Raw genomic sequence first — 16,003 nt, forward strand, 5'->3', positions numbered from 1 at the left:
GGGGGATCAAAACTAGCACAAAAACATAGATACTAGTACAAAAACTACACTACTACACTATATAAATATGTATTCTACTCACAAATTATATCAATTAATTTTTGCTAAAAATATTCTATTAATTCCTAAGTGGCATATTAAAAAATAATAGTACATAAAAGATTTACTTTAATCATTATTTTAAAATGGAACTTCATTTTTTATTATAATTTGTTATAATAATGTGGATATTATTATGTTAATATCTAAACAGTAATATTATATACATGGAATATGATAAAGTTATGTATTCTAATCTGATACAAGAGCTTCTGTAAAACATGATTTGCATTTAAATCTATGAATCATCTACTTTATTCATGCATTGCTACCATATGTCAACTTAAGGATAACACAAAAATACTCGGGATTGATATAGTTTCCTAAAACAACAACAATAACAACAACGTCACGAATCGGGAACGCGCTCGAGCCGACAACACGCGACAGGAACTGACAAGATGGCGATCATTTTAGAAATAGAAGAGTTTCTGGCGTGAAGGGGAAGAACGGTACGTTTTTATTTTCTCCTTAAACGATCCAAATGTCCTCAGATTTTCCTAACATGGTGGAGCACACCACTGTGGGTTTGGAGAACGACTCCGCCGGCTCGTGGTGAGGCTGTAGTCCGACCTAGAGAGTGGTCGTGCGGCTAGCGCGTGAACTTGTTTGGATTAACGATGTTAGCTTTTGCTGCTAATGCTAGTTAGCATGTTAGCAACAAGGGCACTTGTGGTTTTCTAATCTCTTGAATTAACACCAAGCAATTAGTGATTAAGTAATTTTCTTCAGCCTTATGTGGTCTTAGCATTACTGTAAATTAATTTGAACTAATGTTTAGAGGTGTTTAGGGTAAATATGTACATTTTTTAGCGCGATTTCGGCCTTTTGTAATTCTAATACTAAAAGCTATCATGCTAGCCCGGCAGCCTAGCCGTGGTTAGCCGTCGATAAATAAGTGCTTTTTGTCTTAATTGGAAAATTATATTAAAGTGTGTCAATTTGTACGTGACTTTAATTAATTAACCTTGTTGGCCCTGTTTAGTTTTGTGTGGTTTGTGTTTGTTAACTTTAAATAAAGTGGGGATTTTCTTCCCGGCATGCAGCAGCAAGGACAAACCATGCGAAGCGCGCTCACTTACTTATCAAAAAACTTACATGACATTAAAAAAAAAAACTTTTGGTGAACTCCTAAAATCAGTTATTCTTTTCATTAAGTTAAATTTTCACTTATGTAATGTAGATTCAACGTCAGTAAGAAGGCGCAGTGATTAGCTGTTTTAGAGAATGCTTAATCCGGTCTCCATGTGTTCTTTTGCCACTTTGTTCTTAGCGTTTATCTTGATAACACCTGCGGGCTCACCTTACAAGGATTTCATGATTTACCAGCCTGACGGTGTATCTGTGCATGCTCACTTATAGAGGCACAATCTGATCAATACAGATGATTAAACACGCCATCTTTCATTTGTTAACTAAGAGCTGTTCTAATGGTTTTAGTAGATGTTTTTTATTTTATTCTAAAGCCACTTTTTAACCCTCAAACATGTCATCGTTCACTTTGATCAACTAATCAAACAATACATTTTTTTAAAGATAATTCAAAAAAATTCAATTAGGTTTTCAAAAGTGACTATTTTTGATACCAATAAATACTTTGGGTTAAATGAGTCAAACAACATAGGGTGTCAATTTAGTTTGTGCCTTAAAGTCTCACTCCAACCATATTTATTCTATTGTAAAATCGTTTAGTAGTCTTTTAATTATGAGTATGCAGTTTTTAGCAAAATTTATAAAACTTGTGTTGTTTTTTTTAAAAGATATATTTCAGGAGTTCATCACAAATGTTCACCTGGGTCGTGAAGCTATCTCCACTAATTTTCCGATAAGCCTTTTGTTTACACCCTCCCGCTAGCTCATAGCATCTCACAACCCTGAGCTAACATTTGCATAGCAAAATTGTAAAATTCAGTTTTAACCGTATAATATTATATACATGTCCTCCATTATTAGAAAAAGGCTCCAGGAATTGAATTCTTGTGGTATTCTTCTGATGATGGACAAAAAAATGAAGCTCAAATTTGCCTTTCTTAATTCAAATTATTGTGAATCAAGAGCAGATGAAAAAATAAGGTTTGAAAAAGATTATATTTGTGACGTAGAAAAAACGCTGGGTTGGTTAATGAGCTTCCTGCTTTAAACTCTCAGCCTCCATTGTGGCTCTCTGGTTAAAGAAAAATACAAAGCTTTTAGTTTATGAAGTAACTGTAAAGTAAAGTTATAAAAAGTAAAATAGCTTATCACTCTGCGAGTCTCCAAAGCACAGTAGTCAAAGTGGTTCGAAAATCAAGAACTAAACATTTTTAACAAATTCCAGTGTTTTAAGTGTGCCTCATGGTTCAAAAATACAGTTATTTAGTTCTGTTTTGATTTTAGATGGTTAGATTGATGAATTTCTGGATAAGAAGCACCACAAACATTTAAAAATAAAGTTCTTTTTTATTCAATTGATTTGCTTCATCGAGATCATCCAATGTGACACAGGAAGTCTTTTATTTTGAAAGGAAGTCATGTGAACCTCTGTTAAAAGTTAAAAACTTTCATATTTGGGGGAAATAACCTATTTTCTCTTAAAGTTGGTTTTATTTATGGCAAAAAATAATAGTTTATTTATATTTCTTGTTAAAAAAGGTCTTATTTTTTTTAAAGGATATGTGGCTCCTACTGGGTTGTGGTCAGTGAGAAACTGATTCAAATGACTCTCTTAGAGGTTGCAGTGCCCTTTTTTAGGGGTTAAGGAGGGAATGGACATTGGTGTCTTTTCTTCCATAAATCTTTAAACTGATATTGACTGAAGTTTGTCTTCTTCTTTCCAGAAGACACCATCATGCCCTGGAAGGCTTTAACTTTTTGGCTCCCCGTGGTTACCAAGGTGATATGAAGCCAGCGTGAAAAACAGAGGCACAAACGCTCAGCTCGTGACAGGTCCGGCCTGCTGTTGACGGACACCCACGGCCAGCCAGCTCAGCCGGCGGGCGGGCGCGTGTAATGGACAGGTGTAAGCATGTGGGGCGGCTGCGGCTGGCCCCAGACCACTCCATCCTCAACCCGCAGAAGTGGCACTGCGTCGACTGCAACACTACCGAGTCTGTGTGGGCGTGTCTGGGTTGCGCACATGTGGCGTGCGGCCGCTACATCGAGGAGCATGCGCTGCAGCACTTCCAGCAGCAGCACCACCCGCTGGCCATGGAAGTTAACGAACTTTACGTTTTTTGCTACCTGTGCGATGACTATGTTTTGAATGATAACGCAACCGGAGACCTCAAGTTGCTGCGTAGCACTCTCAGCGCCATCCAGCATCAGCGCTATGAGGTCACCACACGCAGTGGGCGCACCCTGCGCTCCTCCAGCGCCGCAGTGGACGCTCTCATGCTGAGCGGAGCACAGGAGCTCCAGCTGAGAGATGAGGACAGAATGTTTACAGCCCTCTGGCATCGCCGCAGGGCGCTCATGGGACGCATCTTTCATCTTTGGTTCGGCCAGACTGAATGTGGCAAAAGGAGAGCGAAAGAGGAGATGAAGAGGGAGGAGGAAGAGGAACTGAAAAGGGAGGCCAGGGAGAGGAGGCGTGTCCTAAAGAGGCAGCTACAGGAGGAGCTGGAAAACGCTCCTCTTCGGAAGAGCCGTCGCTTGCGTCGGAAAAGCCAGAGAGTCACTGATATAACAACTACGGCGCCAGCCTCTCGACCGGCACGCACGAAGACGAAACCACGCGCTGCCACGTCTCTCATCCGAAAGTCACGTACTCAAAGCCCTGTAAGTGCAACCCGCAAGAAACCCAAACATCTAAAAAAAGTCCAGCCAACTCCCCGGTCCACCAGTCGTTCCTCTACTGCCAAATCCAAACCCAAAACACCGTCAACGCCTCGCGCTTCCTGCCGCAAGCAGTGCGCCAAACAGGACGGTTCACCCTTTAAAAGGCGTCCCACAGTCACTCCTGGGGTGACGGGTCTGAGGAATTTAGGGAACACCTGTTACATGAACTCCATCCTGCAGGTGTTGAGTCACCTCCACGTCTTCAGGGAGTGCTTTCTGCGTCTGGACCTGACCCAGGCACTGGAACTACTGGCGTCTGCCGTCCAGGGACAACTGACGGGAAAAGCTTTGTCCCAGTCCCCTCTTTCCCAGAGGAAGGGGCTGCAGACTAATGCGGGCTCTGGTGTGGGACTAAGCGGCGGGGCTTCACGGGCCCGCAGCATGGAGCTGATACAACCCAAAGAGCCCAGCTCGAAGCACATCTCTCTCTGCCACGAGCTGCACACCTTGTTTCAGGTCATGTGGTCTGGTAAATGGGCGCTGGTTTCGCCCTTTGCCATGCTGCACTCGGTGTGGCAGCTGATCCCCGCGTTCAGGGGCTACGCTCAGCAGGACGCTCAGGAGTTCCTGTGCGAGCTGCTGGATAAGGTGCAGCACGAGCTGGAGAGCACGGGGAAGCACACCACGTCTGCCGGCGTCCCGCAGACGCAGAAGAGGCTCATCAAGCAGGTGCTGAGTGTGGTCAACACCATCTTTCACGGGCAGCTTCTCAGCCAGGTATGAGACAAAGCACATTCGTTCACCTTCTAAGCCAGAGGTCTGGAACCTGCAGCTCCACATGTGGATCTTATCTCTCCATGGTGGCTCTTTGGCCAAACATAAAATAAGTCATGGAGACTGCTGACCCAGCCATGTCGACCGTCAGAGTCAGCAGCTCCCCCTAAAACTACCTAAAGAAAACAAATAAACCTGTAAACTAAGACTACCAAAGTCCAATCCCAAAGTAAAATAACAAAACCCAGCAGTGTAAGACTGCTGAGGACAAAGAGGGAAAAAAGAACAAAAAAATAAATCAAAGAAAAATAAAATTGTAATCTTTTAAAGTGAGAATTACTTATTTAGCATTTATTTCATTTAGGTTAGTTAAATTTATAAATTGATGTCTGAGGTGCACATAGATGATAAACCTTGTAAGTTTTTAAATCACCGTTGACCTGAAGACGTCTTGTTTGCTCAACTCTACCTCCAGAATGAACAGATTTTAAATGGAAAGCAAAACTTTGGTAAAAAGTTTGATCTTTTATTAGTTAAAAGCACATATTATCTTATGCTGCACAACATTTCTTGTTCCCAGAGAGGATGAGAGGATCCTGTTTGGCACAGATCATCTTTTATTTTAAAAATAAGTAAAAAAAAAAAAAAAAAAAATTTTGAGAGATGCTATGTTCTTTTTATATTTTTGCTTTTGTTTGTGCCAAAAAATAGACATAATTCATATTTATCATTTAAAGAAAAGAAGGTCATGAATGCAAATCCAAGTTCTTAAAGGCTAAAGTAAGACTATATGACTCCTTTTGGGTTTTGATCAGTAGAAAACAAGCCCAAATGGCTCTTTCACTGTTAAAGGTTGCCGACTCCTGTTCTAAACCAATCACTGTATATGACAACTGGAATGAGTGACCCCTCCCCCTGGCATTCCAAACAGGAAGTGCCTGCTGGCTCTAAGAAGCCAAAATCCCATAGACTTCTTTGAGGAAATAGTCGTTGAATTTGTCAGACTAACCATTCTTGCTCTGATACCTTTGTTTGAACATGATCTTGCTAAACCTCTTTTTAATTATATTTTTTCTGTAGTTTTAAGTTATTCAAGTTATGAACTGACCAATCAGATGTCTAAATGAAAGTAGGTGGAGCCTACATCCAACTTTTGAAATGTTTGACAGATTTCGTGTAGCCAGCTTTCAGGTGCTAGGAGTGTTGACTTCAACAAGCTCACTCCTGATTGGTGAGAGGGGTTGCCATAGAAACATTGACTTAGAGTGACTCGGACCAATCACTTCTCACAGTCTGACTCCAACATAGTGGCGCCTGTATCGTGAAAATAGTGATCAGTGGCTTGATGGCTTAATTGGGTTGGAGCAGAGGTAAACCATTTTATACAAGTGACATCACACTTACTCAGTCCAGTTCTCATATACAATCAATGTTCTGAAAAAACCTTAAAGTTAGAGCCCCACCTGATCATCTTTTGATTTGTTGTAAAGTTGTTCCCAGTGGTATTTGATGTTTTTAACATGTTCTTGTAGGATTTTCTTTTTTGTTATGGAAGACATATGTATAAAATAATTTTAGATTAAAACTAGGTATATCCCGATCAGGTTTTTTTGGGGGCCTGATCCGATTAATTTGATTTTGAGAATCTGCCCATACCGAGTTTTGATCCAATACTTTCGTAACACATTTTAAAATTTGAATAGACTTAACAAACAGATTCAGGTTTTTCCTCATTTTTATTTCATTAACATTACTTTATCATTTAAAACTTAAACAGAGAACTTCTGTGAAAAATAAAACAAAGAAAAATAAAAAAAGGCATATCAGTGAAGAGGTTGGATCTTAAGGGGTTAAATCACAGAGCTACCACTTAGCACAGTTAGCTGCTTAGACAAATTGATCCATGAACGTCTTCATTTTCCTCGTCTTAGCTGGAATCTGGCTCTAAACTGTACAGCTCTGATATTGCTCGCTGTTTTTTTGCTACACTAATGTTTGCTTGGGGTTGTGAGGAACTGTAAGCTAACAGGAGAGAGTGTAAATGAAAAGAATTATGGGACATCAATGTAGGGTGAGTTCTGGGCCAACAGTCCCGCCCACAACTCAGAGGTGAATTTCTACTGAGTTTGTGCTGCTCTGCAGAAAACACATCTCAAAAAACGACACAGGTTTTTTAAATTTTTTTTGCTAAAATCTGCGTAATTTTAATTAAAAGACCACTGGGGAGGATTTTATATCAGAAAAAAATATTTAAAAAACAATTTATCGGACTGAGCCTTTAATTAGGAGTCTGAACTTGACTGAACTCTGATTTTGCCGTTTTTTTCAAACATCAGAAGTCATTATAGCCAATGACTTCAAACCTAATTCTTTGTTTTTCAGCTAAACATAATTGAATTTTTATTAATGTTCTTTATTAAAGTATTTGAGTGTTTGCTCGGTTTTACTTATAAATGATGAAAAGCAGCACAGAGGCGTAGATTCAGTTGGAGGAATGATGGATGAGGCTGTGGCGTGATGAGTTTGCTCAAACATGTTAAGGGAGGCTGACACCTGCTCAAGCTGAATGGATGCTGTGTGTCGGCAAAGCCTTTGGCAATTATCAGCTGCTTTTCACCACAGAATGCTGCTGTTTTTGCCTCGTCCACAAATAAAGTGATTTCTGTGTCATAAAATCCTTAACTTTTCGTATCGTTGCAGGTGACATGTTTGGCCTGCAGCCACCGATCTAACACCGTGGAGCCATTCTGGGATCTCTCTCTGGAGTTCCCAGAGCGCTATCACAGTAACAGCCGGGAGTCTGCCGCTCAGGCCTCCTGCCATCTGACGGAGATGCTCGCCAAGTTCACCGAGACCGAAGCTCTGGAGGGAAATATCTACGCCTGCGATCAGTGTAACTGTGAGTGAGGGGATCCACTCTGATTACTCTTTTGTTCCAACGTCTTTATTTACACTTTAAAATGCATCAGCCCTATTGGTTTTGTTGTTTTTTTTTGTGGGAAAAACTGTACGAAATACTTGTTCTTGGAGCTTTTTACAATGAGAGAATCACTTTCTTATCTTTCTTTTTAAAATATTAGTACGAATTACATTTAAGAAACGGAGCTGCACACTTGTGTAGTGAAAGAGGAGTTTGTGACGCGTTTCTTCTTCTTCTACGCTTGGCTTGCAGCTGCCAGACGTCGGACCTCCTCCAAACCCGTGATCCTGACTGAAGCACAGAAACAGCTGATGCTTTACAAACTGCCTCAGGTTCTCAGGCTCCACCTCAAACGCTTTAGGTAAGACGATGTGTCCAAAAATGGGTTCCTGACGTGTGGGAGGAGCTATGGTCAACAGTTTTTAAGCCTGATTACTACATGAAAGAATTGACTGTATATCTCATATTAAGAAGGATGTTGAGAGATCAGGTTGATTTATTTTGAAAAGCTCTACATAAACATTGTAATCACATCTCCATGTTTGGGTTCATGAGATCATTCAGAGACTTCCCCCAGTACGGTGAGCTTCACCATCTACTGCAGTCTGAGTGACGGACGCTTTCAGCGGTACTTCTGTCTCTCAGGGTTTTGATTTACAATCAAGGGTGAACTACCGGGCAAAAATAATCCCCACCTGAACAGAGGCCAGGAAAACAGTCAAGGAAGAAGATTTTAAGTCCAGTTGCCATGACTCAACTTCAAGACAATCTCCCCTGGATGTAGGATTGTAACTTAGGTGGCGATCCAATTTTAATCACGAATCAAGCTCAACAGTTGACAGATTGAACCTCAACCCTTACTATTTCATGTGTTTGCACAATTGCTATAAGTTTGTCTTTTTACTGGTTGCACGGAAATTAAAATTATGTGCATTAAACCACAATCATTTATAACTTAAATTAAAACAGGAGAATCAACAAAACAGATAAAAACACAAAGATTTTAAAAGAAAGAAATTATTTTAGTCATTTTAAACAATGTCAAACTCTTAAGTTTTTGTGTTTTTTTTCCAGTCAACTTTCTAATCAACTTTAGTAGTAAACAAAACCTAAACATCAAAACCTACAACAAATCCTGAAAAAGTTCTCCACATCTTTTCCATCCTCAGTTTATCCGACTCCCAGTTCTAGTTGATCAATGAGAAAAGATCGTAACACCTCAATAGAAATGGAACAACAAGAAAACACTCTTCATCAAAACGTAGAAATGTTTCCAACAAAAATCCTGTTTACAAACTCACTTTTTTTATCTTTTAGTGGAAAAAACTCTCAAACTTGAGATAAATGCTACAGACGCGTTCCAGCCTGTCCTCCATGCTAACAGTCGCATGACGTCACAGTATTGATCACCAGACTTTTTGTAATATTCGTAACTTCCTATTTATTATATTTTTTTTTTATCCAAATTGTCAACTATAATTAACTCTTAACTCACACTCTATGACATACCGTAAATTCTTGACTCAATCACCATGAATCAGCGAATCTGAAGCAGAGAAAAGTGTCTTTTCTTAACGGCTTTGCACCGATATGCAACGCTTTAAAGCATTGCATATTGGTGCAAAGCTGGTATGAAGAGTTTACTGTAGTGCAAAGAATGTAAATACTGGAGCTTAAGCTCCTGGGTTAAGGCAAATGAAGTTTTTTACAATTTATGTCAGTAAACAGATCTTCAATCTCAATTTATTTTGAAAAATTTGTTGACTTCCTGTGACAGTAGTGCTGCTCATTCTGCTTTTTTACTGGTTTTATTTTTTGAGCAATAAATATATAGTACCCGAATTGTATTTTTACTACACTCTATATTATATTTATGAATATCATGAATTGGCAAATTTTCTGGAGTAGATTGCAAACATCTGAGTACTCGGATATTTGCTACAGCCCTACCTGGAGGAATGAAAACCTTCAACGAAGACCTCTAGAAGCGTCACCAAAGAAATACGACACTGTTGTGGGAATTTTCACGTAGACCGGCGAGGTGCAGCTTTCTAAAAGACAAAACAAAGCGGCTGTTTGGACAGAGTTTCAGTCTGCAAGTGCTTATTTAGCAGCCGTTTCCAGCTGCGGTACATTTTGTTCAGTGTCGACTCACAGCCTGTGATCCATCCACCAGGTGGTCTGGGCGGAACCACCGGGAGAAGATCGGAGTCCACGTGAGTTTCGATCAGCTTCTGGACATGGAGCCTTACTGCTGCAGAGATGGCTCGCCGCCTAAAGACCTTTCCTGCTCCGGTCCCGGCAGTCCCGGCTCCCCGGGTTCTCCTCGCCCAAAGCACTTCCTCTACGAACTCTCGGCTGTGGTGATGCATCATGGGAAGGGCTTTGGCTCTGGCCATTACACTGCCTATTGCTACAACACAGAAGGTGGTAAGTATATCTCACTCATTTATGTACGTGTGTAAAAGTGTGGTTGTGAAATATCAAACTAGCACGTTTTATTGGGTAACAATGGAAAATCGTTGAGTATAACATTCTCCGTGTTCTCTTGTCCTCCAGGTTTCTGGGTTCACTGTAATGACTCTAAGCTAAACGTGTGTTCGGTGGACGAGGTCCTCCGAGCTCAGGCCTACATCCTCTTCTACACACAGCGGGTAACTCAGGACAAAGACCGGCCACTATAGAACCACCAGCCCTTTAACGCCTCCTCCACTGCGTCCTGACCACTCAGCGTTTGATATCAGCACAGACCCAGCGATTGCTCTTTCCCTCCTTTTTATTATTATTTTTTCTGTAAATGGGAGGATGGGACTTTTTAGTCTATTTTTTAATGTTAAAGAAAGAACTACTTTTGTAATTTCTGGTTCTACTTTGTGAACTGCTTGTACATGGTGTTTATATGTAGGTATTTAAAAAAAGAAAAAAAACGGTGGTGTGATTTTATGTACAGTTGTATTTTATTAAGAGAGTATCAGCCAAGACATGTCTCAGTAGCAGCCAGCAGCCTCTGGCAGATGTGCTTAGGTCTCTGCACATGCTGGCTAATTGATTGAAAAGCTTTTTTTTGTTTGTTTTAAATCAGCATAAAGGTTTCTCAGTCACTTTAGATAGTTGACACAGAACTGGATGTAGAACCGCCATGAGTAATCTCTGAAATTGCTTCCCTGTAACAGCAATTTGCTGTTTTCCTACCACATTTCTATGGCAGGAATGTATGTTAGTTTATAAAATCAGAACATAAATAAGTTTTGTACTTCCTGTTCTGAAACTGACTTCAAGCCAAAGCTACTGGCAAATAGTTTTGAAACAAAAGTTTTATTTTTCCAAAATGACAAAGATTTTCCATGTTTTTGTAATGTTCTCCCTCTTTTACCAGGAAGAGTAAAAGTTTTCTAAAGGGATTTTTGCTGCCATCTATTGGTTCCAGAAAAAAAAAAAAACTGTCTGTAGCATTTTCAACATCAAAACCCAGAAAAGTGCCCTTTTATTGACGGAGCTGATCTATTTTTATATCTTTTTATCAAGTAAGCGAAAGTCAGACGCAGATCAGCATTTAAATTATGAATGTACTTTTTATACAATCCTTGAAAGTTTACGAAGAGGCCATCAGCTGTTAAGTTTTATACATCCAACGTCACCAGCAGTAACTACTTTTGTTTTGGGGTTTCTTTTCTATGTTTAAAGACCTTCAGAAGGGAATCAAAGCACACTTTGTTATCTCTCTGTCAAAGTCAGTTATGTTTTGGCATTTTGGTTACTACTTCATGGATGTGTTTTTGTGTGTACATTTTATGAAAGTTATACTATGCAAATTGTTACCTCAGTTTCTTTTCTAGAAAGAATTACCTCAATAAATGGGAATATTTTTTCAGTTTTTTATTGTAAATTTGTTATTTATTTTTATTCTCTCCAAAACAAAATTTTTAGCTGTTTAGTTACAGAGAAAAAAAAACGTTTGTATCCAGGAAACTTAAAACAAAAATTGTGATTTAAATAATAGCGTAATTATAGCTAGCATAGTTTAGCTATTGGAGCGATAGCAAAACAACTGCTTTTTATTTACAACTAAAATATTCTAATTTAAAATAAGTATCCTTCGAGAATATATTAGAGGGTAAGATTATAGAAGTAACCAAAATGGGTCACTTTGAAATTCAATGTGGACGCTGAAAATTTTGGTTAGCAGCAAAGACCTATCTTTTAAGTTAAATACAGAAAACTAAATCTTTGTTGTTGAATAATTTGTTAAATTCTTGATCAAATTAATTTAATATAACCTAAATTTAAGCAAAAATGTAAACAATGGGTTAAAATATATATATAGAGAGAAAGAGAGATTTAGTTTTCATTTTTAGTCCTTGCACTCACACTGGACACACCTGAACCCGTCTAATCTCTGGAATCGAACATGGTCTGACCTGGTTAAACCCGGGATCGGGTTTCACTCTTTCCTAACTAAAAAGGTTAGTTAAATCCATTTTACAGTAGATTCCTTTCGCTCCTTCCATTGCTAAAAAAGTGAAGTATATACATTGTAAACTATTAAATTGCATTTTTTCCCCAAGATAATTACCTCTACAAATTGAAAAATAACAGGTGTATGAATGATTTGATTATTAGCTTGAATATAGCTAGTGTAGTTAAGCTTTTTGAGCATTAGCAAAACATTTTCTCTTTACTTTAACGACAAAAAATATAATTTACACCTTCATTTAAAATAAATGTGCTTAAAACAGACATTAGTGCTAAGATTATATGGGTAACGAAAATATGACCCAAAACATTGTGAACGATTAAACTTTCAGTTTGCTCAGCTGCGAAAACGCGTTTTTAAAACTCTAATTACAGAAAACTGAACCTTTTAATAACTTATATTTTTAAAACATAAATCAAAGTAATTAAATGTAACCTAAATCCAAAATAAAAGTAACCATTTTTAAATTAAATACATTAGATATATAGATAGAAATTATAGATTTTGCACGTCAGTTCCTTACACTCACCCTGGACACACCTGAACCCGTCTAATCTCTGGGGTCGGACCGAGTTCAATCTTGAATTGGATTTAATTCCTTTTGGAACTTTAAAAAATAAGTTAAATCAATTCTAAAAAGCATTCAAATGTACTTTCTTTTTAATATAATTAAAATTGTTGTCCGGAAACACATTTAGCACATTTAGATTTAGATTTTAGCTTAAATTGTGCTAGCATAGTTTCGTTTTTTTTTTTTTTTTTTAAAAGTTGGCCAAATATTTACCAAATTATTATCACTACAAATATTATTTGGACCCAATTTTAAATAAACGAGTTTCACGAATGTGTTAGGGTAAGATTATAGCAGTAAAGACGACACGAAGTCATTTTTAAACTCACCAACATGGACGCCACAATGTCTGTTAGGCGCGAAAACGACTTTTTGAAGTCTTAGTTGTTAAAAAGTAAACTAAGACTTTGCTTTTTAGATTAATTTCAAGTCAAAGTAATTAAATGTTATCTAAATTTAAAACAAAAGTATAAACTATAAAAGTATAAAATGGTTAAGTTTATGTGTTCACTCCTTGCACGCCTGACTCCATCTAATCTCTGAAGCCATACCTGGCCGAACCGGACTAATTCTTGGACGGGCTTTCAACCATATTACTAAAATGTATTATTTTAAGACGTTAAACTGCATGATTATATTGAAATTTTTTGTTTTTCAATGTGAAACACCAGAACTGAGAACGCTGAATGAGCAACAATTACTTTAATCATTTGCTTTTCTTACAAAACCATTTCCAAGTTCAAAGTGAAGCATTTCTACTGGGAACAGACAGTATCAGCAGCCATCGCAGAGAGGTTGTAAAAGTATCAAACTAAGGCCGGAGGGCCGAGAGTGCAGTCCCCCATAGCAACAGAAGCCAGACATACAGCTGCAGGTGTCTGTGTCATGATGCTGCTTTATTACTTCAACACCCCAAGCATTAAAGTTAGGAAAAGTCTGTACACACATTTCTGGCCATGCATCCACCTGAACATGTTTTAAAGCTGTCTTGGTGCCCCCTCATACGGGGAACTAATATGCCGGAGGCTCACAGAAACTGAAAGGGAGTTTCCACAACCACCTCTCCCATAAACAGGAGATGATCTGGAAAATGAACTGTTTAATTGTTGTTTTGAAAATGGAAGTCTGCCGATCGCGGGGGAAACCGCAAAGCTTCCACCACCGACGCGTGCTGACTCGGTAAGATGTGGTTGATGATAAAGAACCCAGAAGAATGCTTGTCCTTTCTTAAAAGCCGAGTGTGGAGCATCATGGGTAGACTACAGCATCACTTGGCATTCCTTTCTTTGAGTCTTCCTCCTGAAACTAATCTCTGCTGCGTCTTTATACCGGTGCTGGGTTTGGGAGACAGGCCGGCTCATCAGTAGTCGTCTCCACGGCTAACCACCTCCTTGCATGTGGGCCTGAGCAGGATGGTGTGCTCGAACTGAGCGGTGTAGCAGCCCTTGGTGTCACAGAGTGGGGGGTAAGGGTCCACGATGCCCAGGTCACACAGGTTCTTGAGGGCCATCAGGTACTTGCTCTCACCGAGGCGGTCCAGCCAGCGCCGGCAAAACGCCAGCGTGCCGAAGTTCTCATTGACGACATTCAGGAGGTGCTTCGCCCGGGGCAGCCTGGGAAGGAGAAAATTAAAAGCACAATTTGTTTTGATTTAAGTAGAACCTTGCAGTGATAAGGAACAACATGGAAGAAACCCACCAACTGGGAACAACAAAAGTAATAGAATTAAATTAAAGCTGCGAGTGGCGTGGAAAAAAAACAAAACACTTTTTTCAAAATGGCGTCTTTCTGTTGGTTTTATCTCCATAGCAACCATTTAATTTTTTGCTCGCCTGGAGGTGACGGACAAATCTATGTCATTTTTAGGAGAATCAGCAAAAGTAAATTTTTGAACTTCCTTAACAACTGAGGTTTTTTGTTAACCACGCCCACGTTCCTAATATGTTCATATCGTATGTTATATCATTTTGTTTAGCTTGAGCCGGGATTTGTGTATTACATTTTCACAATGTTCTGGTAAAAAAAAAATGTGAGCAACAGCGAGACACCACTTTTGCTAGCTCACCACGTTAACGCCATTACAAACTTTTGTCCCTCCAAGTAGCTTCTCAACGACAGTAGAGGAACTACGAGGTGATAGATTAAAACCCCTAGGTAGAGTTTAAATTTGTAGATGAGCCTAAAGGTGATTTTTTAGGAAAATTCAAGACATAATCTTTAGTTCAAAGGTCAATAAAACTTCAGTCGTGATTGTAGATTTAGGCTAGCAGCATAAAGTTTTCTTTACACATATTGTGCAAAAAATATAAAAATAAATAAATGAATTTCATATAATGTCCATCCCATAATAATTTCAAAACTCCCTTTGGATATCCCTGACACATTTTAGTGGTTTCTCCTGCTGTGATGTCATCTTTTTTCACTCAAAAGCGCAGTAAGAAAGAAGAATTGCAAAAGGATCAGAACCACACAGTGGATTCTTCCAGAACAAATAGTCCGCTTACCTGATCGGAACGTGGCCGACATCAAAGTTTTTCATGTAGTGAGAGCACTCCATGTCATCGTGGACCACGCCTTTACCGGTGCTGCCAAACGTCTCGATGGCGTACACCTCTCCCTCCTGTGGAGGACCGGTGCAGGTTAGTGCCTCAGCCGCGGTTCAGAGGACGAGGCTCAGAAACGCGGACTCACCTCCATCCTCGTTGCTTCTCCTCCTTTGACAATAGGCACCGTCTTTCCCGCGTGTATTCGGTACTGACCGATGGAGTGACCGTTCAGGTTCCGAATGGGTTTCACTGAAGCAGAACCACAGAACAGGAGAAGTTCAGATGTTGCGCTAGAAGTTAGCTACTCGCTAACGTAGATGACCAGCGACTATCGAACAAATTTGGAAACTTTTTTTTTTTCCATATCTCTGCATGGAGAGATAAACGTAGGGATAGAGAGAAGCTGTAGGGGTATGGAAGTAATCCGGATTCAGTCAATGAATTTAGAGACAAATTGCAGACAGAAGTACAATCCAAAGAGAAGAAAAAACAACAAAAATGCAGGAAAAGGTTGTTTTATTCAGCATATATTACTCTTAATACTAAAGCTGTCTCCAGCAACACTTGTGTAACAAACACTCTTTGATATACCCAAACTCCTTAATCATTTAAAGATCCACTCCAATCAAAATAGTGTTTTTAAACATCCACTTGGAGCACTTTTCTCACAATAGAGGGCAAATATATTTATACAAAAATTAAGATCAAGTTTTTTTAATTTAAATTTAAAAAAATGCCGTTTCAAATAGTTTGTAGTTGTTGATTGCACCACAAATGTTAAGTTGTGGTTGTGAGGGGCTGGAAGCTAGAGGGGGAGCATGTAAACAAAGGGATGATGGGATATAAATGCAGGCTTCCACTAT

General features: G+C 39.2%; 2 protein-coding genes and 1 long non-coding RNA gene across 4 annotated transcripts in view; 1 reads left to right on the forward strand and 2 right to left on the reverse strand.

Moving 5' to 3' along the window:
• The window catches only part of LOC112155034, a 64,380-nt gene extending 51,610 nt beyond the window's left edge, over nt 1–12,770 (reverse strand). Inside the window, exons 1-3 of the long non-coding RNA XR_002920743.2 lie at nt 12,553–12,770; nt 9,705–9,962; nt 9,500–9,600 (exon numbers count right to left, since the gene is read on the reverse strand). This is a non-coding gene — a long non-coding RNA (uncharacterized LOC112155034). The remainder of the gene's footprint in view (nt 1–9,499; nt 9,601–9,704; nt 9,963–12,552) is intronic.
• usp44 (ubiquitin specific peptidase 44) lies at nt 428–11,423 on the forward strand. 2 transcript variants are annotated; one of them, XM_024286361.2, is made up of 6 exons: nt 428–551; nt 2,916–4,632; nt 7,330–7,528; nt 7,802–7,910; nt 9,726–9,979; nt 10,109–11,423. In XM_024286361.2, exons 2-6 carry the CDS (start codon nt 3,088–3,090, stop codon nt 10,231–10,233), a joined length of 2,232 nt encoding a protein of 743 aa, XP_024142129.1. In that variant the 5' UTR covers nt 428–551; nt 2,916–3,087; the 3' UTR covers nt 10,234–11,423. The 2 variants fall into 2 exon arrangements, with proteins under 2 accessions (XP_024142129.1, XP_024142138.1); XM_024286370.2 differs by having other exon boundaries at nt 444–654.
• A 511-nt stretch (nt 12,771–13,281) lies between the features above and the next one.
• Nucleotides 13,282–16,003, reverse strand: part of LOC112155028 (methionine aminopeptidase 2) — a 9,929-nt gene continuing 7,207 nt past the window's right edge. Inside the window, exons 10-12 of the mRNA XM_024286395.2 lie at nt 15,286–15,389; nt 15,099–15,214; nt 13,282–14,207 (exon numbers count right to left, since the gene is read on the reverse strand). Of these exons, the coding sequence (XP_024142163.2) occupies nt 13,955–14,207; nt 15,099–15,214; nt 15,286–15,389 (473 nt within the window). The 3' untranslated portion in view covers nt 13,282–13,954. The remainder of the gene's footprint in view (nt 14,208–15,098; nt 15,215–15,285; nt 15,390–16,003) is intronic.

The sequence above is a fragment of the Oryzias melastigma genome, linkage group LG23 (assembly GCF_002922805.2).
Source record: "Oryzias melastigma strain HK-1 linkage group LG23, ASM292280v2, whole genome shotgun sequence".
NCBI classification, from domain to species: Eukaryota; Metazoa; Chordata; class Actinopteri; order Beloniformes; family Adrianichthyidae; genus Oryzias; species Oryzias melastigma.